This window comes from Anomaloglossus baeobatrachus, chromosome 1, assembly GCF_048569485.1.
Source record: "Anomaloglossus baeobatrachus isolate aAnoBae1 chromosome 1, aAnoBae1.hap1, whole genome shotgun sequence".
In the NCBI taxonomy this organism is placed as follows: Eukaryota; Metazoa; Chordata; class Amphibia; order Anura; family Aromobatidae; genus Anomaloglossus; species Anomaloglossus baeobatrachus.
Window position 1 is genome coordinate 293,262,235 of NC_134353.1, and position 27,687 is coordinate 293,289,921.

Below are 27,687 nucleotides of genomic sequence, written 5' to 3' on the forward strand. Positions count from 1 at the left end.
AATGCAGACAAGCTGAAGGCTGCTATCAAAGCAACCAGGGCTTCCATAATACCTTAACAGTGCCACAGGCTGATCACCTCCATGCCACACCACATTGATGCAGTAAGTCATGCAAAAGGAGCCCCGACCAAGTATTGCATGTATTTACTGTACATCATTTTCAGTAGGCCAACATTTCTGAGTTTAAAATAATTTTTTCAGTTGGTCTTATATAATATTCTAATTTTCTGCGATAATGACATTTGGGTTTTCATTGGTTGTAAGCCATAATCATCAACATTATTAGAAATAAGCACTTGAAATAGATCACTCTGTTTGTAATGACTCTATATAATGTGTTTCCCTTTTTGTATTGTATTACTGAAATAAATTAACTTTTTGATGATATTCTAATTTATTGAGATGCACCTTTACCTCTAAACTCAGTGTTTTTATATTCACACTTACTCTTCTTTTGATTCTCCAGTTAGTTCAAACAAATTCCAGCGCCAACTCTCAGGGAAATTACTTCGCGGTGCACTTTCATCTTCCAGATCTTCCTCAGATTCATCAGCTGTAGTTAAAAAAAAAAAGGAAAATTTAATTCCTTGGATTTTTCAATGTAGTACACACGTTCTCTTTTACAGATTAAAAATGGAATAAGTAAAAAAATTACACCATCTAGAAAATACAGAAAAATCGATTCTTTAGTATAAAATATATTGTATTATACACTTGTATTATACTGAAACAAAATTTCTACACATATTTAGTGTCTGTTCACCTATACTTACTAAATTATTTCCATATGCCATTTATTATAAAAATAAACCAAAAATATGACATATTGTTTTTTATCTTTGCATATATTTTATCAGTCTGACAATGATACAAAACATTTAAAGATATTAAGCTGTTTTAAAACTTTACAAACTATACATTATGTATAGGGAAATTCTGCATTATTGGAAAGTGCAAATACGAAAATAATAGAAAAGTAATTTCCATTAATTTTTGTTTTTCTAGAGGATCCATCATGTGGGAATCTTACATGGACTTACGATTTACATTAAAGGGAATGATGTAATATAAATATTTCCCCTGTGGTGGTGTTGCAAAAAATGTAAAACACTTGCAGCAGGGCTTCCCCCATAGCTGATAGCAGATAATCTCAGATCAGCTTGTGGCTGGTGAACCCCTCCTATAAACATTAATACTTTTTGATCGCCTGTTATCGCATTTTGTGCAAAATTTGTGACAACCATAAAACATAATTTTGGCATTTGGAATTTGTTGCCGCTATGCCGTTTACTGATCAGATTAATTGATTTTATATTTTTACATATCGGGCAGTTCTAAACGCGGCAATACCAAATATGTGTATATTTTTTTAACCATTTAATTTTCAATGGGGCAAATGGAGGGTGATTTGAACTTTTAGGGGGTTTTTTATTTTTTTAAAACTTTTTTTTTTTTTTTACTAATCCCCCTAGGGGACTATAAACATCAGCAGTCTAATCGCTGATTCATTTCTGTTGATCAGAGCTGCACAGCTCTGATCAGCGGAAATGCAGCATTGCAGCATTCCTGTTAGTCGGCGGTCTGTTGGCTGTAACAGGAACTACATCATGATAGCAACAGGAGTCATCACATGACTCGTGGCTACCATGGCAAACATTGGCTCCCTGTGATCGCATCACGAGGCCTCCAATGTTGGCGGGGAATGGCGATTTCCCCGTTGAGGCCATTTAAATCATGCTGTCACATTTTGACAGTGAGATTTAAGGGGTTAACAGGCGTGGGTGGATCACGGATCCACCTGTGCCTGTTATTCGCTCATGTCTGCTGTTCAAATTAGCAGATGTGCAGGGATAGCCATTGGCTCACTGCAACAGCCGGCGGTGATTACTCCTTCATGATTTAGAACATACCGGTATGTCCTCGGTGGTGAAGGGGTTAAGGCCCATTCCAGTAATGGTCTTTATTAATTATATTTACCACCATCCTTGGAGGTAATGCTGTTAACATTTAAAAAATTAATTAGTCAGAGTCTGACCCTAATCATGAGTAAAGGAGTCCCCTTGCTATGGAAGAATTAGCGAACACACAGTCATGGCCAAAACTGTTGGCAAGCTTTAATTTGTTCCAAAAACGGAAGTATTTCTCCCACAAAATTGTTGAAATTTTACATGTTCTGTTATAGAAATATTTATTTCCTTTCTGTGAATTTGAAAATCACAAGTAAACAGAGAAAAATAAGGCAAATTGGACATAATTTTACACAAAACCTAAAAAAAATAGTCTGGACAAAATTATTTGCACCTTTCCAAGATTGTGGGTAAACAACTTTGTTTCAAACATGTGATGCCCGTTCAAACTCACCTCTGTCAAGTAACAGGTATAGGCAATATAATAATCACAACTGAAACCAGACAAAAAGGGGAGAAGTTGACTAAATCTTTGCATTGTGTGTCTGTGTGTGCCACAGTAAACATGGAAAATCAAAACAGGAAAAGAGAACTGTCTGAGGACTCAAGAACTAAAATGGTGGAAAAATATCAACAATCTCAAGGTTACAAGACCATCTTAAGAGATCTTGATGTTCCTTTGTGCACATTGCACAACATAGTCAAGAAGTTTACAACTCATGGCACTGTAACTAATCTTCCTGGGCCTGGACGGCAGAGAAAAATTGTATCAAAGATTGAAATGCAGAATAGTCTTGACGGTCGATAACCAGCCTCAATCAAGTTCCAAAGAAATTCTAGCTGTCTTACAGGCTCAGCATGCATCATTGTCAGTGCAAACTATTTATCAACATTTGAATGAAATAAAACACTATGACAGAAAACCCTGGAGGACACTGGTGCTGACACAGAGACATTAAAAAGATAGACTGCAGTTTGCCAAAATATATGTAAGTAAGCCAAAATCCTTCTGAGAAAGTGTCTTGTGGACACATGATAGACAAAGATAGAGCTTTTTGGTAAAACACATCATTCTACTGTTTACAGAAAATTAAATAAGACCTACAAGGAAAAGAACACAGTACCTACAGTGAAATATGGTGGAAGTTTAAAGATAATTGTGGTTGCTTTGCTGCCTCTGGCACTGAGTGCATTGACTGTGTGCAAGGTATTATGAAATCTGATGATTACCAAAGGATTTTGGGTCGCAATGTAGTGCCCAGTGTAAGAAAGCTGGATTTGCGTCCTAGGTCATGGGTCTACCAACAGGACAATGACCCCAAACATATTTCAAGAAGCACACAGAAATATATGGAAACAAAAAGCTGGAGAGTCCTCAAGTGGCCAGCAATAGGTCCAGATCTAAATCCCATTGAACACCTGTGGAGAGACCTGACAATTGCTGTTGGGAGAAGGCACTCTTCAAATATGAGAGACCTGAAGCAGTTTGCGAAATAAGACTGGTCCAAATTTTCAATTCAGAGGTGGAAGAAACTTGTTTATGGCTAAAGAACGAAAATTACTCCAGTTATTAATTTTAAAGGGTGTGCAACTAGATATTGAGTTGAAGGTGCCAACAATTTTGTTTGATCCATATTTGGGGTTTTATGTGAAATTATGTCCAATTTGCCTTTTTATTCCTCTGTTTTTATGTGTTGTTCCAATATACACAAAGGAAATAAACATGTGTAGAACAAAATATGTAACTGCAATAATTTCCTGGGAGAAATACTTCATTTTCTGGAACACTTTCAAGGGTGCCAACACTTTCAGTCATGACCATATGTGATCATCACTCCATTCACTACTTATAGAAATTGCAAAGATAGTCATGTGTTGCTATCACGCAGTACAGCTAGAGCACAGAATAACATAAAGAAACAAACATACGTACCCCTGTCCCATCCAAAGTCAATACTTAGTCGTTTTCTTAGCTCCTCTACATGTAAGCAGCACTCCAAGAACATGTCTGCACATTCCTTCCCCTGCTGAACCTGTTTTCTTCTCTTAAGGCAAGAATGCCCCATAGGGTTGTCATGCAATCCAGCCAAACAACATGCTTTCAGATGAACAGGAGTTGCACTTGCTGTAGAACAATTTATAATATTGGTCATTTGAAAATAGGGTTTCCATAGGTATCAACAAATTGCAACATAATATAACAACATAATATGACATGTCATCATATTCATTAGTATAACTTTAAACTGATGTGTTTCAATGGAAAATTAACAATAAAGCCCCAAAATAAGGAATAGCATTGGTCTTCTCATATGGGGCAATTGGACCTTTTGGGCCCAGCCTCTCTAGGCTTGTGGAGCTGTGTGGAACTACCACCCCTACATCCACTACAGTTATGCTTCTGATCATATTAGCTTAATCCTATAGTTTATTATGCATGCTTAAAGAGGAACATCCACCAGGATTTTCCTTTATAAACTAAAGCCAGTGCTATACTGGCACTATCGTGCAGATTATAAACATACATTTAGTTGTGAGATCGGATGTATAGTTTCTAAAATACAGGCAAGTAAAGTTTGTGAAATTCACTGTTATTTGATGAGAGCTGCAATGGAATATCTAATATTTGGGTCAGGTTTTCTTAGTTATTCCAGCCCCTGTGCCTGCCGGTCCTTCCTCCCCCTGTCTCTATTATTGCAGGGGGAGGAGGGACAGGCAGGCAGACGGGCGGAAATAACTAGAAAACCTGACCCACCTATTAGATATTCTGCAGCACCTATCATCAAATAACAGTGAATTTACAAACTTAACTTGCCTATGTTTCAGAAACAATACATCCGATCTCACAACTAAAGGTATGTTTAGGATCAGCATGATAGTGCCAGTATAGCACTGGCTTTAGTTTATATAGGAAAATCTTGGTGGTTGGTGCTCTTTAAAAATAAAAAAATCTTTTAGTACTGTGTCGGCCCAGCAGCAGTCGAACTGCTCGGATACAGGGTTGCTGTGGCTCGAGAGTCTCCAGACCTGAGGGCTTGCGGCTACCTCGAATGTAAAGGAGGTATTTGCAAGGGATAAATGTTCGTGACGCCACCTGCGGGTTGCGGTAAAGGGTAGCACCGCAGCTGCCGATGGGAGTGTGAAGCCCCACCGGTGTAGTGTCGGTGCATTACCTTCAGGGACTCCACGTAGCTGGATCTGGTCACAGGTAGGAGATCTTCTTGTCGTGACGCCACTCTCAGTATTGCGGCCAGTAGGGACCGCCACTGCAGGTTGAGGGTCGCCTGGGGCTGATGGTATGTGCAGTTAGTTGGGATAGCCTCCTGAGAGTGAGGCAAGCCCCAGGGCCCGATGTAGGTGCGTAGTACCACAAGTCGCAGAATAACTCCACACAGGCAGAATTGTCTTTCAGGGTTTTTACTCACTTCAGGTGGCAGGGTGAGTAGCCCGGGCGTAGCTGGGATGAACCAGATGGGAACCAGGTATCCTTCAGGCTGACTTTATGAGGGTGACTACTAACTCGCCTTCCTTAGCCCTTGGTGGTTTGGGGTGACCCCGACTTTGAGTCCCTATGGGGGTCACCCAGGGAAGATGCTGCAGCCTCTCTCCCCCTTTTGTTTGCCGTTTGCTTGTTCCCCGGACCAGGCCACTCCAGCTGCTTGCCTCCTGTGACCTATGGGCCCTCACTGCGGTTACGTGGCTGCGGCTCTTGTGGTGTTGTGGTGTGGGCTTTGAGGGCCCCACACCGGCAGGTTTAGCAGGGAAAGGTGGATCTATCCTTGCTTCGGGATCTGCCGCCCGGTTGGGCCTGGTGCTCTCTAGCAGTCTCCTTACTTCCCACTCCGTTGCACTCCCTAGCTGAAGCTGGCTTTCAGGTAGCACTCCTAGTTGACCGTTCTCCCCCGTCTGTAGCCACTGCGCGGACGCTGTCAGATTGCACAGCTCCAGGGATCTGCTCCTCACTTGAGCTCCCTGGACTCTACACTGAACTGGCTCACTGCTCCTCCTCTCCTGTTCTTGCCTACGCCACCTAGCAACCAGACTCTCCACCACACCCCTTGAGAGGAGATGGAGGCTCTACCCCCTCCACTATTCCAGTGAAGGTGAAGGCTTGCCCCCTCCTGGGATCCCCAGGGGTCCTCTCATGGGTACATGTGTGAGACCTGGTCACTATGCGCCTGTGTTCCACACCCCAGTCAGCCTTCTGGATTACCTGTATTGTACTGTCCCCAGCATGGGTGCAGTACTCAGTGGTGCCTGACCAGGTCAGGGGCGCCACATTCCCCCTTAGTTATCACCAGCACGTCCTCGGGCTGCAAGACAACATTTTAAAATGCATAAAACATTAAAACATGGTAAAACATTTTAAAAGCCACCAGGTATCAGACATCACCACCCTCCACCCACAAGTCCGTTAACCCACCCAAAACCCTCTCAGGAGGCAGGTCACCGGTCCTGTTGGTAACCAGGTCTGGGCCATCCGTTTCCCCAGACCTTTCCTCCAATCTTCCTCTCCCGTTGGCCGCGACTTCAGCCACTTCTGGCAGGATGTAGAGGCGGCTTTCATGGGCTGGTGGTTTCAGGGTATACCTGGCCTGGTGGATCCGCGCCTTCAGCCTCTTCTGGCAGGATGCAGAGGCGGCCTCCACAGTTGGTGCTGACCAGGTACCCTCTTTGTGGTGGTGAGCCAAGGCCCCATAAACAGGCGTGCTCTCTGGTCGCAAGTGAGCCAAGGCCCTATATACGGACGGACTCCTCCTGGTTGCAGACGAGCCAAGCCCCTAAACAGGCTGGCTCTGGTAGCGGTGCCACTGGTGTAACTATTTACACTGCGAGAGTTTGTGGCTATAGCAAGTTCATAGCCTTAAAGTTTATTTCTCACAATAGTTTTTGTGGGCACATGCTTAAACAATAACGTTGCAAACTTTTCAACTTGTCAAACTGGTCAAACTTTCGGTACTTCTTTCTTTACTTTACTCCTCGGTACCAGGGCTTTGGCCTATTGGGCTACGGCACCTGCTGTTTTCTTGCTCCTTGTCATCCTCTGAGGTAGTTTCATCTGTAGGCTCTTTGTCTTTTCTTTCTAGATCTTCATCTGTTTCCTTTTCTGCATCTGTTTCTTTATCTCTGTCTTTTCTTTCTTCTTTGGGACATGGTGCTACGTCTAAGGCATAGTAGCCCCTTTCTCCTTGATGCAAGGTGAACTGTACTGCGTCTCCAATTTTCAAATTTCTGCCTGAATGTCCTCTGGGCAGGTGGGCTTGAACATCTCTCCGATTCACAAATATGCCCTCTTTTTCCAATTTAAAGTTTTATTGGTTTTCAAAGGAAAGAGTACAACAACATTGCAAACCATTGAATACAAATTTGATAAACAAGGAGCCATCACGGTGGCTAAAGGCCACAGGCTCAGTAATCTTCACAACTGTCGTTGAGGAAATGATCAAACAACATGACTTACTAATAGAAAACAAGAAACCAAAGTAAAGGTAAAGAAGGAAGAACAAGGAAAAGAGTAGATCAGAAGTGGGTGGGGGAGACAAGAGGGGGAGAACCGTAGGGGGAAAGATGTGGATAGGAATATGTTGGCCGAGACTGGCGTCCCGTCTGTTGGGCGTGAACCTGAAAAGAATGAAAATGACTATGGAAGGTGTGGCTAGCTGAGGGTCTTGTTTACTGAGGGTCAACGAGGGCAAGAAACCTTGGGTCAGAGAGAAAAGATTCCCACTGATACCATTTAGAGGAGGCTTCCACTAGCTGGCCTCGCGATTGAGCCATTACCATCTCCATGCGGTGTATTACATTTACTTCTGTCACCCATTCCTCTATGGACGGGGGAGTAGGGTCTTTCCAATGTCGTGGGATTACTGTCTTGGCGGCCTGGAGCAAATGTCCGGTAAGAGATTTTTTATACACCTTTTCCGGTATTTTAAACATAAACAATAGGGCTGCCTCGGGGCGACTGGGGACTAAGATCCCTGTGACCTCCTGGATGCCCACCAGCACCTTGCTCCAGAAGGCCGCCAAGCTCGGACAATACCACCAGATATGGGCCATGGTACCTCCCTGTGCTCCGCACCGCCAGCACGTGTCAGGGATTTCGGGGCACCACTTATGAAGGGATGACGGGACCTTGTACCACCTGGAGAGAATTTTGTAGCAAGTCTCTTGCATTCTCGTTGCAACCGCTGACTTGTGGGTCAGGCGGAAGCATCGTTCCCATTGACCCCTGGAGAATGTCTGGCCGAGCTCTGCCTCCCAAGCAGCACAGAAGCGAGGAAGTGGTGTTTCTGCTGCTGCTGTCAAGATCCCATAAATCCTTGATATTGCATGTCTAGTGTCGGGAGTCCCTGTACAGAGAAGTTCAAAAGGGGTTGGGGATAAGGGACGAGTTAGGTCTAGCCCCTGCGTGGTTATGAAATGTTTAAGTTGGGCATATTCAAAGTAGAACCGCATTTTGAAGTCTCTCTGCCCCACAATGTCCGGAAGTGGGAGAAGAACCCCTTCTGGTGCCACCTGTCCCAGTCTCAGGGGGTTCTGTTTTGAGCTTCCCAAGAAGTTATTAGACGATGCCCCTGGTAAAAAGTCAGGGTTATCCGTCAGTGGCATGAGGGGTCCCTGAGTCTGGAGCAGGCGCTTAATCCGTGGCATTGAGTGTACTGATTGTAATGTTTGTTTAGTGGTGTAGGACATTCCTATCTTATGTTTGGTAAGAAGTGGCCAGTTCCATGGCATGGATAGAATAGATAAGGGGCACAGGTCGTGTGCCAGGCGGACCCAGAGCTTCGATCCAGAGTTATGTAAGAGGTCTAAGACCCTTGCATGGGCAGCAGCCAGATAATAACGCCGACAGTCAGGCAGCCCCACCCCTCCCGCCCCCTTGGTCCTAGTTAGGACATTCCTCCCGAGTCGGGACCGTCCCTTGGACCACACAAATTGATTAAACAGGCGCTGTAACTTTACCCAGTACGACGCCGGGACATATACCGGGACCGTCTGGAGTAAGTAGAGCAGTCTGGGCAGGGCTGTCATCCTGAGGGCACTGATCCTACCGAACCATGAGAGGGTGCCTCTATGCCATACAGTCAGGTCCCTCTCGAGTTTGGAGAGAAAGTTTTGAAAATTAAGCTGGAAAAGTCTGGTTACATCAGATGGGATAGTGATACCTAGGTAGCCGATACTGCCGTGTGGTGGCCATTTGAAGGGGAAGTTTGGTTTTATAGCATCTACTGTTGCTTGGGAAAGTGATATGTTTAGGGCTTCAGATTTGTCAAGGTTGATTTTAAAATTGGACCATTTGCTAAAACGATTGAGTTCACGCATTAAGGATGGAAGGGAAGTGAGTGGGTTTTGCACATAAATAAGTAGGTCATCCGCGAAGGCGGCGCATTTATATTCTTGAGTGGCAACTTTAATCCCCCGTATGTCGGGGTTAAGCCGGATGGCCGACAACAGATGCTCCATGACTAAGATATAAAGCAATGGGGATAGGGGGCATCCCTGTCGAGTCCCGTTATGGATATCAAAGGGACTCGACAGGGTGCCATTAATCTTTAGACGCGCGGTCGGGGAACAGTATAAGGCCAAAATTTTAGATGAGAAGGTTGGACCAAAACCAACATGGGACAAAGTCTGAGAGATAGAATGCCAGGAAATTCTATCGAATGCCTTTTCGGCGTCTAACGATAACATCATCATGGGGATTTTTTGGGTGTGAGCATGTTGGACCAGGTCTAGGGTTTTTAGGGTGTTGTCCCTTGCTTCCCTACCAGGAACGAATCCTACCTGGTCCAAGTGCACCAGATCTGGCAAAAGGGGATTGAGTCTGTTTGCAAGAAGCTTAGCGTAGATCTTCAAATCCACATTGAGCAACGATATTGGTCTGAAGCTGCTACATGCGGTAGGGTCTTTACCAGGTTTTCGGAGCAAAGCCACATGAGCTGTCGTGGAGTGGGGAGGGAATGGGGTCTCATCTGATATCGCATTAAAAGAAAGGAGCATTAGGGGTGCTAACTGTTCTGCAAACGTCTTATAAAATTTGGCTGGGAATCCATCCGGGCCGGGACTTTTGTTACCGGGTGTGTCACGGATTACTGACAGAATGTCCTCAAGAAGAAATGGCTTCTCGAGGTCCTCAATTGTGGACTTATCAAGAGGTTGAAAGGGAGAGGGCATTGTAGGGGGCTCGTGGTCTATCTCAGGAACCGGAGGGGTCAGATTGTATAATTTGGAATAGTACGCATGGAAGGCAGAAGAGATATCAGGAGTAGCATAGAGCATCTCGTCTCTTGTATTTTTAATGCAGGGAATTAGAGTGTGGGCTTTCCCTTCCTTCAGTGCATTTGCCAATAGTCTGCCCGGCTTATCCCCGAATTCATAAAATTTCCCCCTTCCCACTTGCAACAGGCGCTGGTATGACGCATCCAACAATTTCTTGACCTGTAATCTGGCCTGCAAGAGGGCCTGTAAGGTGGTGGCTGATAGGGCCCGCTTATGAGCAAGCTCTAACCCCGAGACCTTGCGGAGGGCCTCTAATAGATTCTGGGCTTTTTCTTTTTTAATACGGGCTCCATGTTTGATGAAAGTGCCCCTCAAGACGCACTTCAGTGCCTCCCACTTAAACGTGGGGGCTGTGTCGTCTGCCAAATGATCCTCTGAAAACTGAGTGATCGTGGTCAGCACATCAGAAACACAGAGCTCATCCATGAGCAAAGATTCATTAAGCCGCCATGTTCCCGCAGGGGCTGGGAGGGAAGGAACCTCCACCTCACAGTATACTGGGGCGTGGTCTGACCACAATATGCTGCCTATTCCAGTCTGTCGGACCCAAGGGAGAGCATTGTGCTGTATGAAGATGTAGTCTATACGACTGTAGGAATCTTGTGAGTGCGAGTAGAAACTATAGTCTCTATCTGACGGATGTGTTATTCTCCAAGTGTCAAACAGCTGGATACTTAATAGAACCCTTTTGATACGTTTGATGGTGGTGTATGAAATGCTGGACTTCCCCTTAGAGTTATCTAATGTAGGGTCCAGAGTAGCATTAAGGTCAATACAGAGAATTGCTGTACCTCTAATTAGGGGCATCGCAGTGTCGGCAAGGCTAGCCAGAAAGTCATCTTGTCTCTGGTTTGGGGCGTAAGCATTTATGATTGTGAATGTTTGGTCTCCAGCTATTAGTGAGAGGATAATATACCGTCCCGTACCATCTGATGTGCAGTTTATAATTTGATGTGGAAGAGACTTGTGAATGGCAATCGCCACTCCCTTTGAGCGGGATTCTGGGTTATCTGAAAATAACCAGGTTTGGTAGTACTTGTTCTTTAAGATAGGGGCGTGTCCCTGTTTGAAATGCGTTTCTTGAAAACATACTATTTTCACCTTGTGCTTGTGGAAGTGGTAGAGGACCTGTGCTCTCTTCTCCGGCACGTTAAGACCCTTAGCATTGAAGGAGGCGATTGTCAGGTTGGCCATCTGTAAAAGATTGAAGTGTTATAGGTACATGAGATATAAGGACGGACTGGCCCGTCTCGGCCACCATTTGGGGAGGGAGAAGGAAGTGTGAACTGTGGAAGGCAGATGAAGAGTAAAAAGAATAGGAGTTGAAGCAGAGAAAACAGCAGGGGTATAGCTCCCGCACAATACACTAGCTGAGAACAAACGTTCCGGGGGAGCTTGTCCGCCGCACCCGGGCAAGACAGAGGGTCCCGACCTACTTGGGGGAGAAAAAGATCAGACATAACCGTTGATAGCTCCGTAGTGTACTGTTAACATTAGAGATTACCATAAACACTGGCGCATATAATCAAAAGTTTGAGTAATAAGGGCCTTGGGCACTCGGCAGGTTAGAAAGTAAAGTCTATGTACTTAGCTAGTTAAAGTTTACGATACATTGGGTAGTCCCCGATATCTTGACCTTTATCTCGGACGGCCCAATCTCCGGCCCCGAATCTCTCTCGGGGGGAGTCCCCTTGCATGAACGGGGGATGGATTTGCTTGGGGAGGGGCTGGGCGTTCCCTTGGGACCCACGGTTGGAGCAAGGTGGTGGGCCATTGAGAGATGGAGATTGGGGGTAGACCCAGGTTTGAGGTAAAGGATGGGAGGTCTTCTGGTGACCGCATTACCCACCATCTTGAATTTTTTTGTACCGACAGAGAAAAGGGAAAACCCCACCGAAACGGGAGACCCCTTTCTCTAATGACATCCAACAAGGGTTTGAGAACCGCCCTCTGAGCTAGGGTGTGTCTCGAAAGATCCGGCATGATGCGTAGTGTAGATCCATTGTACGTTAGGGACTGTTTCTTTCGAGCTGCTTGAAGGATAGCTTCCTTTGCTGCAAAATAGTGCACCCTGCATACAATGTCTCTCGGGCGGGGGTCCCCTGGGTCCGGGGGGCGTAATGCCCTGTGGGCCCTGTCAAGTTCCAGGGGGGCCCCGGGTGGTCTTTTTAGTAAATTATTAAAGATTGAGATAAGGACTGAAGGTATGTCAGGAGGGGCAATTGACTCCGGCAGACCCCTGATACGCAGGTTATTTCTTCGATTTCTATTCTCTAAGTCGTCCACGTGCTGTTGGAGAGAGAATAGCTGCTTGGACTGAACCTGCAGTGTGGATTGGACGGATTGGATGTCAGCTTGAGATGTTGTTTGTTGGTCTGTAAGGACATCCACCCTTTGGGTGATTGAAGAAAGGTCCATCCGTAGCTGGGCAAATTCTTGCTTACATTCTGCCACTACCTGGTTGGCCAGAGCGGCTATATCATTTTTAGTGGGCATTGCTTGGAAAAGGGACCGTAGGTCTGCTAAGGATGCTGGACGCTCTTCATTTATCACATTAGTGGAGAAAGATGTTGTGGAAAAAGAGCCGATAGAGTCCTGCAAAGCTGGGTCATATAGTATTTGTGAACTTCTAGAGGTGCTTATATGTCCTCCCAAGTGTGCTACTGTGGTAATCTGTTGTGGAGGGGTCCCTGGTGCCCTGGGCCCATCATTCCACTGATCTTTAGTGGTTGCCACCATGCTACCTCCTGGGCCCGTCGGGCTATTTTCCCTTGAGGAGCCCGTGGACCACCTCGCAGGGGGTGTATAATGAGGGGGCCCTTGGAGGTTCCCCCCAGTCTGGTCTTGGGGCCCTTGGATGCTGTAGGATCCCCTCTGCTCCACATGAGTGCCCGTATATGGCGATGTTACAGGGGGGGCCGTCAGGTAAATAATTGTGCCTTTTGCAAATGATGGGGGGCTGCCATCGCCAGCCATGACTGTGCCCCTTCCCCCCTCCCCCAGTCCAGTTAACGCCTGCGGGCTGGAGATTTTGGTATGCGGTGGGGCCGGGGTGCCCGGGCTTTGTTTCCTACCTCCATCGGTGGTGCTGTTGACAACGCGGGAGACTGGTGACCGCGGGGCCCCCTCACTCTGGGAGCGCTGCTGTAATGGATGTTTCCCGAACGCCGCTCCGGAGCCTGTCTGCGTGTGTGCTGCAGGCTGAAGAGGCATTAGGCATCTGGAAGCGACCGGAGGTAAGTCGATGTTCTGCCGGCCACCGGGAAGTTCCATTCCCATCGCGGGCTGCGATGAAGGGGTAGCGGGCGGTGATGCTGCCGCTGAGGGGTCATCTTGCTGACGCTGCAGGGCCTGGTCTGGAAGCGTGCGGCGGCCATTTTGGAGTGGGGCCTCTGATTCATGTTGTCGGCCGCTCCTCCGCACATCCCCCCGCCCTTGACCGCCACTGCCGTCGGTGGTCACCGCGGCTCCCCCGGGACCCCGCGACTCCACTGTCGACCCCCGCCTCTCCACCGACGTCCTGAGGTCAGTTATCGGGTCAGCAGGCCGCGATTCTTGCTGCCTTTCCAGCTCGGGCTGCGATAGAGCGCTGGAGCCCCGTGGATTAGACAGATATGCCCCGATTTTGCCTTGAGCCATGGGGGCCTTCTTTGGGGTTCGTGCTGTGGCCTTTTTGCCCGTTAATTTGCCCATTTTGGAGTCTTGGGCCAGTGCTATGGAGTTCTGCAGAGAGGAGCTCAGAGAAGCTGCTTCCTCACTCGGCCATGTCCGGCTCCGCCCCCCCAAATATGCCCTCTTTTATTCCTCTTGCTACAATAAAGCCGTATCCGCTTTTCAAATTGAAGTCCTCCACAACTCCTCTGCAAAGGGGTCCTCTGACCTGGGCTTTGGATCTTCTCAGGGCTCGTTTTTCTTGCAGGTCTCTGGCTGTGACTTCTCTCTGCTCTGGAGACTGTGGTGTTGGAGGATACTTTGCTCTGCTGCGCCGTGTCTTGCGGGCTGGGTTCATGCTTGCAGGCTCCCAGGTGAGGTCTTTGGGCTGATCTTCGTCAGCGGACGGGGTCAGATCTTCCTCATCCCAGCGAGAATAGGGCAGCATCTCTGGCTCTGGGTATGGGTCCACTGCTGGTGGCACTGGAGTCGGAGTCAGCCCCTCAGCTTCCTGGCCTCCCCTCCCCCTTAGTTCTTCGCTGCACTCTGGTTGTGGCAGCGCTGGGGATGAGTGTTCTTCAGCTGGCCCAGGCGGTGGACTCTTCAGCGTGGTTGCTGCAGGGGTTGCCTGAATCTCCTTGGGGGTATACGGAGGGAGCAGATACCGATCCACCATCTCTTGTGGGAACTGGGCCTCTAGGTCAGCCTTCAGCTTCCAGTATTCGGGGTCCTCTCCTATCAGGGTCTTCCTAGCAGGGACCTCTTTGGACTGGGGAGCGGTGTCTGCTCTGGCCTTGCAGGCCGGGGTAAATGATGAGGTAATCTCTTCTTGGCGGGCCGCGCCTGGCATGGCGGCGGCCTGGTCTTGGCGGGCCGGGCAGGGCATCGCTGCGGCGGCCTGGTCTTGGCGGGCCGCGCCTGGCATGGCGGCGGCCTGGTCTTGGCGGGCCGGGCAGGGCATCGCTGCGGCGGCCTGGTCTTGGCGGGCCGCGCCTGGCATGGCGGCGGCCTGGATCAGTGTCGCTGTTGCAGGGGGCTCTGTGCAGGCTGGGCTGGACGTCGCTGCAGCGATCGGAGCTTGGCGGGCCGCACCTGGCGGGGCTGCGGCCTGGTTCAGCATCTCACTTGCGGCGCGGACGAGCGTCGCTGCTGCGGTGGGGTCTTGGCGGACTGGGCTCAGCAGGGTGGCAGCCTGGGTCAGCGTCACACCTGCGGCACGGATCAGTATCGCAGTGGTAGTCGGACCTTTGCGGGCCAGGCGGGGCATGGCTGCGGCGGCCTGGATTTGGCGGGCCGCATCTAGCGTGGCTGCGGCCTGGTTCGGTGGCGCCGCGCCGGGCGCCTCTTCTGGGACCGCGGGCGTGGCAGCAGGGGTCGGGGCACTTGCGCTGGCCGGGGCATCACTCGACTCACCCATCGGTGGCAGCATCGGGGTCTGCGTCGTCGCCGCTCGGTCTGGCATGCGTCGCGCGGCTCCCTCCTCGTAGGTCCGCACCGCCGCAGCCATCTCCAGGAGCTCCGTGCGTTCTTCCCTGAGCTGTCGCACAATCCTGGCCTCCAGCTGGTCGCAGAAGATGGCAAGCTCCCGGCACCACCAGGCAGCAGAGCCTGGCTCTGGGTATCCACGTCTGGACTCCATTTCCTCTAGCACGCTACTGGCTTCTTCTCTGCTCCGCCGTCTCTGGACGCTTCCGCTTTCTTCGCTGGCAAGCTCAGAACTCTGCAGGGGATCTCTGGGTAGCCACACCTCTTCGTGGGCGGTAACTTCTTCCAGCGCGGGCTGCTGTTGTTTTTCAGTGCGCTTTTCATGGTGGCAATATGGCGGCGCTTCCAATTTTTCAAGCGGACCGCCTAGGCACATGGTCACCTGTCGGAACAGGTCTAGTCCTTATCCTGTTCGTGACGCCAGATGTGAAGCCCCACCGGTGTAGTGTCGGTGCATTACCTTCAGGGACTCCACGTAGCTGGATCTGGTCACAGGTAGGAGATCTTCTTGTCGTGACGCCACTCTCAGTATTGCGGCCAGTAGGGACCGCCACTGCAGGTTGAGGGTCGCCTGGGGCTGATGGTATGTGCAGTTAGTTGGGATAGCCTCCTGAGAGTGAGGCAAGCCCCAGGGCCCGATGTAGGTGCGTAGTACCACAAGTCGCAGAATAACTCCACACAGGCAGAATTGTCTTTCAGGGTTTTTACTCACTTCAGGTGGCAGGGTGAGTAGCCCGGGCGTAGCTGGGATGAACCAGATGGGAACCAGGTATCCTTCAGGCTGACTTTATGAGGGTGACTACTAACTCGCCTTCCTTAGCCCTTGGTGGTTTGGGGTGACCCCGACTTTGAGTCCCTATGGGGGTCACCCAGGGAAGATGCTGCAGCCTCTCTCCCCCTTTTGTTTGCCGTTTGCTTGTTCCCCGGACCAGGCCACTCCAGCTGCTTGCCTCCTGTGACCTATGGGCCCTCACTGCGGTTACGTGGCTGCGGCTCTTGTGGTGTTGTGGTGTGGGCTTTGAGGGCCCCACACCGGCAGGTTTAGCAGGGAAAGGTGGATCTATCCTTGCTTCGGGATCTGCCGCCCGGTTGGGCCTGGTGCTCTCTAGCAGTCTCCTTACTTCCCACTCCGTTGCACTCCCTAGCTGAAGCTGGCTTTCAGGTAGCACTCCTAGTTGACCGTTCTCCCCCGTCTGTAGCCACTGCGCGGACGCTGTCAGATTGCACAGCTCCAGGGATCTGCTCCTCACTTGAGCTCCCTGGACTCTACACTGAACTGGCTCACTGCTCCTCCTCTCCTGTTCTTGCCTACGCCACCTAGCAACCAGACTCTCCACCACACCCCTTGAGAGGAGATGGAGGCTCTACCCCCTCCACTATTCCAGTGAAGGTGAAGGCTTGCCCCCTCCTGGGATCCCCAGGGGTCCTCTCATGGGTACATGTGTGAGACCTGGTCACTATGCGCCTGTGTTCCACACCCCAGTCAGCCTTCTGGATTACCTGTATTGTACTGTCCCCAGCATGGGTGCAGTACTCAGTGGTGCCTGACCAGGTCAGGGGCGCCACAGGAGTACCGGGGCAGATGGTGTGGGGCAGCCAGGTGTCAGTCCCTCCGCAGGTAGGAAAGGCCCCGGATTATGGGGGTTTTGGTAAACGGGTAGCTTGCTTGGCCTTGGGAAGCAGGGTGCAGGGGTCATATTACTCACTGCGGTAGTTGTGGTGGTGGATCAAGTGTATTAAGCAGACACTCATACAGGTGGTAAACCAAAGTCTCTGGGCACCGCAGTCTCTACAGGGGAAGCCCGTCCAGGTCCTGCTCCCAACAGTGTCACTTGGTAAGTCCGGAACCCTGCCTCCGTGCACAAATTGTTTTACTGCTGTGGCCCCTTGGTTTGAAGCTTTTGGGGCCCCGATACCCGTGTGTATGGCAGCTATACTCTTGGTGGCTGGGACTTGGTATCTCAGTGGGTTGTGTGTTTTGGAGAACCCTATCCCCCGCGTTGTGCTGATGCCTCCAATCTCTGAGCTCTTGGGGAAAGTTCATAAAGAGACTATCCTCCACAGGTTAATTATCAGGTTGCTTGAAGCTACTCCCTGATCTAGAGTCCTGTACCCCGCCGTGCTCGGTACCGGTAAGGTGGCTGGGCTTTCTGGTGCAAACAGTCTAGGAGGACTGCATCTGTTACACTCCTGTCCAGTGTTCTTAATACCGTTCCCCGACTCCTGTGGTCTCAGACCACCGTCTGCGACCCAACCTGTCGCCTCCCTGGGAGCTCCAACTCCCCTGCTCTTCACTCTCTGAGGGCTAACTCCAAACTGACTTTCTCCCTCCCACCAGTCTGCCTGACCCCTGGGTGGGTGGCCATGCTCCAACTTGACCAACACACTGGTGTGTCTGTCCAGCCCTGGTGTGACGTGTGATTGGGATTTGTAGTGCGAATGTCAGTGACACTGCTGATGGGAACCTGGAGCCACGGGGGGTAGGCCCTGCACCCTGGGTTACAGGATACAGTTCCCTACAGCACCCTGATATCTTCAGGGGCGATACAGTACATTTTAACACAATAAATTTTATATTTAAGGCAGGTCCAGCAATCACCTTTTTTCTGCTTTGCTTCTATCAGTTCTATTGAACGACGGCTACGTCCAGTTTGGCCTGAAGGGCAGGTAAAATCTGAAAAACATACCAAATTATTTCATATATGTAGTTTTTCTTTAACTTAACCCTAGAACGCGCAACCATAGGAATCTACCATAGAAAACAAGTAACCTAGCAGGCCTGCGAGGCCCCAGGTATGCGTTCTAGGGTTTAATAGAAAAAGATGAATCCCTTATAGCCCCACTTATTTTAGACCTTAAGGACTCAACTTTTTTTTGGGGTTTATTTTCATGGCATTAAGTCGTATGTTTTCCATCACCATAAATAAATGAGGGAATTTCTTTTTGTAAAATAACCTGTATATCTTAATTTAACAGTTCATTTCTCTAGCCTTTTTAAATAGAATAAAGTGTTTATGTGATCTCCTCTTACGCTACTGCAAAATGCTTTCAATAAATTGTACTTATTTAAAAAAATCACAATCTCTAAGTTTTAAATGAACGTATAAAGACAGTATAGAGTTCTATTTTCAGCTCATCAAGTTTTTTTTCTGCAGATATAGAACGCCCTATTTTGTTGCTCATAGCTCAAAGAAATCTGTCAGCAGGAATTTGCTATGTAATCTGACAACAGCATGATGTAGGCGCAGAGACCCTGATTTCAGGGATGTATCAGTTTACAGGGTGCAGATAATATTTTTTGTATTTCTATAGCGCCAACATATTCTGCAGCGCGTTACAATTAAGAGGGGACATGTACAGACAACATGAGACATTACAACATAACAAAATTCAGATACCAAGAGGAGTGAGGGCCCTGCTCGTAAGCTTACAGTCTATGAGGTAATAGGGGAGGCACAAAAGGTGAATGGGGGGGCTTTTCAGATATGGTCCAGCCATCAATATAATAGGGGATTCAAAAACAAGATGCATGACATGAACCAGTCACCATCTGAGATCTGGTGGAATGCTGAGCCACTGATTGTCAGAACTGTGTACATTAACATAGAGCTGCTAATCAGTGCTGGGGTATGGTTGGACTAGCATGCTCTAGACTAGTTGTTTTGTAGTCATAATATCCTTTTGATAAAGCACTGATTATTTTGAAAAGCAAAATACAGCACAGTAACGTAACATCATTGTAATCAGCCTCTGCTCCTACATTATGGTGCTCTCATATTACATACACTGTGTGCAGAATTATTAGGCAATTGAGTATTTTGATCACATGATACGTTTTATACATGTTGTCCTACTCCAACCTGTATAGGCTTGAGATCCAACTACCAATAAAGTAAATCAGGTGATGTGCATCTCTGTAATGAGGAGGGGTGTGGTGTAATGACATTAACACCCTATATAAGATGTGCTTAATTATTAAGCAAATTCCTTTCCTTTGGCAAAATGGGTCAGAAGAGAGACTTGACGGGCTCTGAAAAGTCCAAAATTGTGAGATGTGTTACAGAGGGATGCAGCAGTCTTGACATTGCCAAACTTTTGAAGCGTTATCACCGAATAATCAAGTGTTTCATGGCAAATAGCCAACAGGGTCGCAAGAAGCGTGATGGGCAAAAAATAACGGCCCATGCAGAGCCGCCACTAGGAATTTCAGGGCCCCATACTGGCAAAATTATGGGGCTTGAGACTCCGCCCAGGCTCCACCCCCATTCTGTCTCCACCCCGCAAACTTTCTACAGTCCACCACTACTCTTTGAAAAACATATATATATATATATATATATTTTACTCACCCTCCCTGGCTCCCACGTCATGCGGCGTCCTCTCTGAGCCATGATGCATTTCAGCTGGATATGTGCCCTCCATCGCACATCCAGTTGAAGTAAGGCGGGGACCAGGGTTGGTGGGCCCCTCCAACACCCCCGGCAATAGTCCTGCACCTGTCTTCGGCTCACAGAGCGAATACCTGTCTCCGCCGGTTGCCGAGTCCACGCCACCTCCACGGCTCTGCTTTCCCACAGCAGTGTGATGACCTCATCACACTGCTGCACGCTAAGCCCTACTCTGCCCCTGACTCCAGCACAGGAGCGGACACTGAAAGCTGTGCAAGAAATTGTGCCTGTGCCTCCCTTTTTTTATGGTGACAAAGCTGCAGATTTATATGTATATAAAACACATATATATTACATAGTGCCCTCTTTTGTTATGTACAGCACTATTCCTTACATATTGGATTCTCTTGTCATTTTTGTTATTTATAGAGCTCTGTCTTTATTTCATAGCATCCTCTCTTGTAAGATATAAAATGACATGACTGTTGATGGAAAAGCTTCTTTCTGATGGACTGGTCTTCTGGTCAGATGCTGCTCTATCAGCAGTCATTTTATATGTAACAAGAGAGGATTATATAATAAAGAGAGGGAGCTGAGAATAACAAAAATAACGAGAATATGCTATATAGGAGACGGTGCTACACAGAAAAAGAGAGGACACTATATAATAAAGGACAGCACCATAATTAACTAGTGAGGATGCTAATAAGGGACAGTGTTATACATAATAAAAAGGAGAAACGATGTACTTAAAGACGGTGCTTTACATAGTGAGTACACTAAATAATGAGGTTGCATCCTTCATCCGTGTGCAGTGTCGGTGTGCTGCGTGACTTTTTTTCTCGGACAGCGCACTGACCCATGGAGTTTGTCCTATTCCTCACAATCAGATCAGAACAGCACATGCTCCAAGTCTCGCAGATCTCATTCTCAGAGCTGTGATTTTCAAAGATATGTGAATGGATCTATGAGACTCTAGGGGTCCGCATGCCGTCTGATAAAAAAGTCTGACAATACACGGAAATGTCACACAAATGTGATAATGTGGCCTAACAAATTTAACAAATAACAGCAATACTCCAAGTCATATAGTACAAAATAAATGTTTTCAGAAAGTTACTTACTGCTGACGTCTCATCTGGTAAGTTATTTTCTGTTGTCTCTTCTCCATCTGGTCAGACCTTCATGTCGCCATCTTACAGCCACTACTCTTCTTGTCACATTGATCCCCGCAGCCCTGAAAATATCAAGCGTTCTCCCTGTGGACTATTCAACCGGGGTTGTGCAAGGGTGTACAACCCCATTAGGTGAGCAGCCTCCGGGCATTAACTAATCCCACCCTTACCACTGGGTGCTACACAGCGCATTTTTTTCTGTCACTGAAAATAACTAACAAGGTCACATATATTGTATACAGTGGCGTAACTAGAGATTGATGGGCCCCGATGCAAAGTTCAGACCTGGGCCCCCCCCCTCCACGTACACCGACACTTGGGGTATGGGATGACACTGACACTCGGGGTACATGACAATCACGCTGACACTTGGCTCTTACCCTCAGCACCCAGGTTTTCCATGATCTAAAAACCCTCTATCAGCACCCAGCTTTCCTATGTTCTGATATCCATCTTGTCATTGGCACCCAGCTTCCCCATGCTCTGCTATACATCTTTCTCTCAGCACCCAGCTTTCCCATATCAGAGCATAGTGCTGAGAGATTATAGCAGAGCATGGGAAAGCAGGGTGCTGAGGGAAAGAGCCTTTTTCCCTAAGCACAAAACGTTTGAATCCCATGCTTGTATCTTTGTCCCCCCTTGTATATAGTTCTCCAATGTAATGTAATGGCCCCCACATAGCCTTCCATATAGTATAAAGGGTCCCACATAATCTTTGATATAATAGAATGCACCCCCATAGTCCTCCATTATTATAATGCATTTCCCATAGTCCTCCATGTATTATAATTCATCCCATAGTACTCAATAGATTATACTGCACCACATAGGCCTCCATGTTTTATAATGCACCCCCATAGTACATGTATAAGGTAGCCTCCATAGTCCTCCATATATTATAATGTAGTCCCCATAGTCTTACATGAATTATAATGCAGCCCCATAAACCTTTATATTGTATTATGCAGCCCCATACTCCTCCATGTAAATGCACCCCTATAGTCCATGTATAAGGTGTCCTTCATTTTGTAAAATGCAGCCCCCACCAGGCCTCCCTGTGTATAATGCAGGCCCCACCAGGACTCCCTGTGTGTAATGCAGCCCCCACCAGGCCTCCCTGTGTATAATGCAGCCCCCACCAAGCCTCCTTGTGTATAATGCAGCCCTCACCAGGCCTCTCTATGAATAATGCAGCCCCCACCAGGCCCCACTGTGTATAATGTAGAACCCCCAGGCCTCCCTGTGTATAATGCAGCCTCCACCAGGCCTCCCTGTATATAATGCAGCCACAACCAGGCCCCCCCGTGTATAATGCAGCCCTACCAAGCCTCCCTGTGTATAATGCAGAACCTCCAGACCCCCCTGTGTATAATGCAGAACCCCCAGGCCTCCCTGTGTATAAAGCAGCCTCCACCAGGCCCCCCTGTGTATAATGCAGCCCCCACCAGGCCTCCCTGTGTATAATGCAGAACCCGCAGGCCTCCCTGTGTATAATGCAGAACCTCCAGGCCCCCCTGTGTATAATGGAGCCCTCCCAGGTCTCCCTGTGTATAATGCAGCACCCACAGGCCTCCCTGTGCATAATGCAGAACCCCCAGGCCTCCCTGTGTATAATGCAGAACCCCCAGGCCTCCCTCCCTTATGTATAATGCACCACCCCCAGGCCTCTGGCCACCGTGTACTCCCTGATTATTAAAAAATAAAAAAAAATTACCCACCTCTCTGTTCGTTTCACCACTGTTCTGTCCTCACCTCTGTCCTCCGTTCCCCTGCTGCTCCGGTCACTGTCCTCCCATTCTGCGCTCTGTGCTCTCAGCACAGCAGTCGCACAGGAGTGACGTCACCGCGCACAGGGGGAGAATGATGGAGCATGGAGCGCCGCTGTGCACGATGACGGGGGAGGGGGCCCGGTGCTGCCGCTGATGACACCGGGCAGGGGGGCCCAGGGCATCCGCTGATGACAACGGGCAGGGGGGCCCGGTGCCGCCGCCGATGATGCCGGGCAGGGGGGACTAGTGCCGACGCCGCTGATGACGCCGGGTAGGGGGACCTGGTGTCAGCGTCGCCGGCATCGGTATATATGGTGGCCATGTGGTCTGCAGAGTGGGCCCCTAATCTGCCGGGCCCGGTTGCAATGGCGACCTCTGCAACCGTGGTAGTTACGCCCCTGGTGATGGTGCAATCTGTTAGCAAATAGGGCTTACCTTTTCTGGCTGGAGTTTGTATATCTAAATTAGTGGCAAAATCTAGGCCGGCATCTTGAAATACACCCAAAGGGTTGGCTCCACTTCCAGCTGTGCATCCAATATCATTTTCCTGTACGTCATCCCATATCTACGTTTAACAAAACACATGTCACAAAAAAAGTCCATATAATAGAGGAGTCTTAGCTTTCAAGTTTTCACCTTATCTAGTACCATACACCAATAATATCTAGATGAAAATACCAGATAAATAATAATGGTCTGCTCTATAAATAACGCAGACTTCAGTTCTGGTCAAAAGTTTTGAGACTGACACAAGTTTTGGTTTTCACAAAGTTTGCTGCTTCAGGGCTTTTAGATTTTTTTTGTCCTGTTTCAGTAAAGACGTGTTTCTGTAGAAGTGTATGCAAAGACTCAATACTTACAGTAATGACCTCTATTTTTCAAGACGTCTGCAATTCACACTGGCATCCGGAATATCAGCTCCTGAGCCAATTCCTGACTGATGACATGCATAAGAAAGTCCTATATCTGCTTACCATGTCTGTATTTTCACACATCTTCTCCATATCCGCGGGTGCCAGTCCTTTTGTGAACTTCTACAGGGTCAGTCTGGCCCGGCGGGGTGGTGGGGAATCCCCCGGTAGGCCCCGGGCCCTCAGTGGGCCCTTGTGCCTTATATAGTGCTGGGCAGAGTATAGCGCCGTGGGGCCGCCGGTTTTTCGGGGCCGGCGCTATGTGCGGCAGACTGGGCAGGGCACCCACGCTGTGATGCCCCCCCCTCCCATGCTCTGAGGGCCCCGCAGCCTTTCAATTACAAACTGCAGCGATAGCACAAGTTCCACACTATCGCTGCAGTCAGGGTCGGTCTGGCCCAACAGGGTAGCGGGGAATCCCCCAGTAGGTTTCGGGCCCTCAGTGGGCCCCTGTGCCTTATATAGTGCTGGGCAGTGTATAGCGCCGTGGGGCCACCGGTTTTTCGGGGCCAGTGTTATGTGTGGCAAACTGGGCAGGGCCCCTACGCTGTGATGGGGCCCCCCCCCTCCCACGCTCTGAGGGCCCCCCAGCCTTTCAATCACAAACTGCAGCGATAACACAAGTTTCGTACTATCGCTGCAGTTTGCGCTGCTGCAAAAGGACCTGTGGTGACATCACAGTCATGTGATATCACCGTAGGTCCTGCACTGCAGAAATCCCAGACCTGTCCTGGAGACGGCGCCACTATTCAAATGTACGCGCATCTTTCAGACGCACGTACATGTGAACAGTGCGGCCGGTGATAGGAGGCGGAGGAGCTGCTCAGCCCTGCACCGACACAGCGGCCGTCATCACACTGCCGCCAGAGCAGCAGAGAAGAGGACGCGCAGGGCTGCAGAGAAAAGGTAAGCGCACAGGAGGAGCTGAAGAAAAAAAAATGTATATATTCTCACTTGTCCTCCTCGTTCCCGCGGTGCCTCCAGCTGCTTCCTCCAGACCGCAGGACACAGACCCCTCGGTGAACCCGTTCTCTGCACGGAGCCGCCGCTGCAGGTGAATTCATGGCTTTACTGCAGTTAAATGTTTTACGACGCCGCAAAGCATTTAACTGCAGTAAAGCCATGATGGCATCCTGCGGCGGCGGCTCCGTGCAGAGAACGGGATCACCGAGGGGTCTATGAGCCTGCGGACTGATAAGGTAAGGACAGCGCAGGAACAGAGGACAGGTGAAAATAATAATAGGGGACAGGAAGGGGGGCCCATTCATACACAGCACAAGGCTGGGGGGCCCATTCATACACAGCACAAGGATGGGGGGCCCATTCATACACAGCAAGAGGATGGGGGGCCCATTCATACACTGCACAAGGCTGGGGGGGCCCATTCATACACTGCACAAAGCTGGGGGGCCCATTCATACACTGCACAAGGCTGGGGGGCCCATTCACACACTGCACAAGGCTGGGGGGCCCATTCACACACTGCACAAGGCTGGGGGGCCCATTCATACACTGCACAAGGCTGGGGTGCCCATTCACACACTGCACAAGGCTGGGGGGCCCATTCATACACTGCACAAGGATGGGGAGCCCATTCACACACTACACAAGGCTGGGGGGCCCATTCATACACTGCACAAGGATGGGGGGCCCATTCATACACTGCACAAGGATGGGGGGCCCATTCATACACTGCACAACGATGGGGGGGCCCATTCATACACTGCACAAGGATGGGGAGCCCACTCATACACTGCACAAGGATGGAGAGCCTATTCATACACTGCACAAGGATGGGGGGCCTATTCATACACTGCACAAGGATGGGGGGCCCATTCATACACTGCACAAGGATGGGGAGCCCATTCATACACTGCACAAGGATGGGGAGCCCATTCATACACTGCACAAGGATGGAGAGCCCATTCATACACTGCACAAGGATGGAGAGCCCATTCATACACTGCACAAGGATGGGGGGCCCATTCATACACTGCACAAGGATGGGGGGCCCATTCATACACTGCACAAGGATGGAGAGCCCATTCATACACTGCACAAGGATGGGGAGCCTATTCATATGTGACGCCCTGGCACAGCCAGGTTGTCACAGAAAGAGTTAATCCTCCTTGGTAATCTGATCTCACACCGGTGCAGCAAGACAAACCACCTCCCCCAGGGTAAGAGAAAAGCAGAGCAGAGGGGAGGGGCTGGAGCAGAGTGTTTGGAGAGGAGACAGAAGTAGTGGAGCCTGGAGCTGTAGCTCCCAGGCTGAAAGCAAAGCGTGCTCCGAGAGGGCCGGGACAGGCTGTAGTGAGGAAGGGGCCAGAGGTAGCCGGAGCAGGGCGGTGGCCCCTCGGTACCTGGATGACCCGGATCACTACAGGGGAGTGGACTCCCCGTTCCCGGCTGAGGAGAAAGAGGAAGAGAGTGGAGAGAAAGGCACCTGGCTGCAGGGAAAGAACAACAGGAGCTGCTGCACCGTGTGTGGGACACTAACACCCCGTACCGAAGGCTGTGGACACCGGCAATTCCTAGTTTACCAGTGACTCCGTGTGACTTACTTGTGAGTACACCCGTGCCCTCGGGCACCGCACCGCAGCACTGCGCCCTGCTCTCTGCTTACCCCATCACCGGGCCCCGGGACAACCAACCCCCTACCCACGGAGGGGAGAACTAACATCTAGCTGCTCCATACCATCACTCCCGGGATCCCTGTCCAGAGCAGCGGTGGTGTCCCAATCACCACAACCGTGGGTGGCGTCACGAACAATATAAATCTCCCGTACCAAATCCCTTTATACTGTGGAGCCTGGGATCACAGACCGGGTCACGCCACCGTGATACCCACAGAAGTGACTCTGTGGCCCGGATCTGAGTACCCCTGGTCCCCGGGCGACACACATACACTGCACAAGGATGGGGAGCCCATTCATACACTGCACAAGGATGGGGGGCCCATTCATACACTGCACAAGGATGGGGAGCCCATTCATACACTGCACAAGGATGGGGAGCCCATTCATACACTGCACAAGGATGGGGGGCCCATTCATACACTGCACAAGGATGGGGGGCCCATTCATACACTGCACAAGGATGGGGGGCCCATTCATACACTGCACAAGGATGAGGAGCCCATTCATACACTGCACAAGGATGAGGGGCCCATTCATACACTGCACAAGGATGGGGGGCCCCGTTGCTACACGGCACAAAGATGGGGGCACATAACATTTTTATTAGGGTCTATTTTTAATTTTGAAATTTAGCAGTAGCTGCTGCATTTCCCACCCTAGGCTTATACTTGAGCCAATAAGTTTTCAGTCTTTTGTGGTTATATTAGGGGCCTCGGTTTATACTCGGGTCGGCTTATACTCGAGTATATACGGTAATTTGAGATGAGGGGGCCTTGGTGGGGGAGAAGCGGTATTACTTTACAAGTGACATTATGGGGCAGTGGGGACTTTATGGGGAAATGAGGGTCATTATGAGGCAATTAGGAAGGTGATTGTGACAGGCAGCATAGTATACTGAGTAGCGGGGGAAATTTATGCAGAGAGATATTATAGAAAGGGCAAGTTTTGGGGGTACATTATGGAAAGTGGCACTTTGTGGCCCTATTTTGGAGAAGAACAGTGTGTGGGGGGATATTTTGTGCAGAAAGCAATTAACAACCCTTCTGATTCCACTTGTTCCCTCAGATATTATTAAATAAAAGGTGCCAGGATGAGGGATATACATTATTGGTTTATGGTGGCACGTGGGGCATAATTACTGTAGGGGCAAATTAGGGGGCATTATTACTGATGAAATATAGGTTCATTTTGAGGATACTGTCTCCAATGGGGAAAAAAATTCTGACGTAGTGTAGAGATTGGGGAAACAGTATGGAATGTGCCCTGGGAGTGATCGGCTATAGGTGACTGTGTGTTATTTTCTGCAGAGGCATCTTCTGGCTGGAAGAAGTGATGACGGTCAGTGCTGGATAAAGAGGAAAAGAGAAGATGAATAACCTCAGCTAGAGACGTCACTGGTAAGTCAGTATGTTACATGTACACACACACACTGTATACTATATACAGAGCTCCTGTGTATAATGTCACTGGTGATCACTGTAT

At 49.2% G+C, this 27,687-nt stretch overlaps 1 protein-coding gene across 1 annotated transcript in view; it reads right to left on the bottom strand.

The window, feature by feature from the left end:
- The window catches only part of LOC142291993 (venom factor-like), a 353,454-nt gene that overhangs the window by 187,694 nt on the left and 138,073 nt on the right, over positions 1-27,687 (bottom strand). The window contains exons 15-18 of the mRNA XM_075337006.1: positions 23,091-23,220; positions 17,923-17,997; positions 3,841-4,032; positions 448-553 (exon numbers count right to left, since the gene is read on the bottom strand). Coding sequence (XP_075193121.1) covers positions 448-553; positions 3,841-4,032; positions 17,923-17,997; positions 23,091-23,220 — 503 coding nt within the window. The remainder of the gene's footprint in view (positions 1-447; positions 554-3,840; positions 4,033-17,922; positions 17,998-23,090; positions 23,221-27,687) is intronic.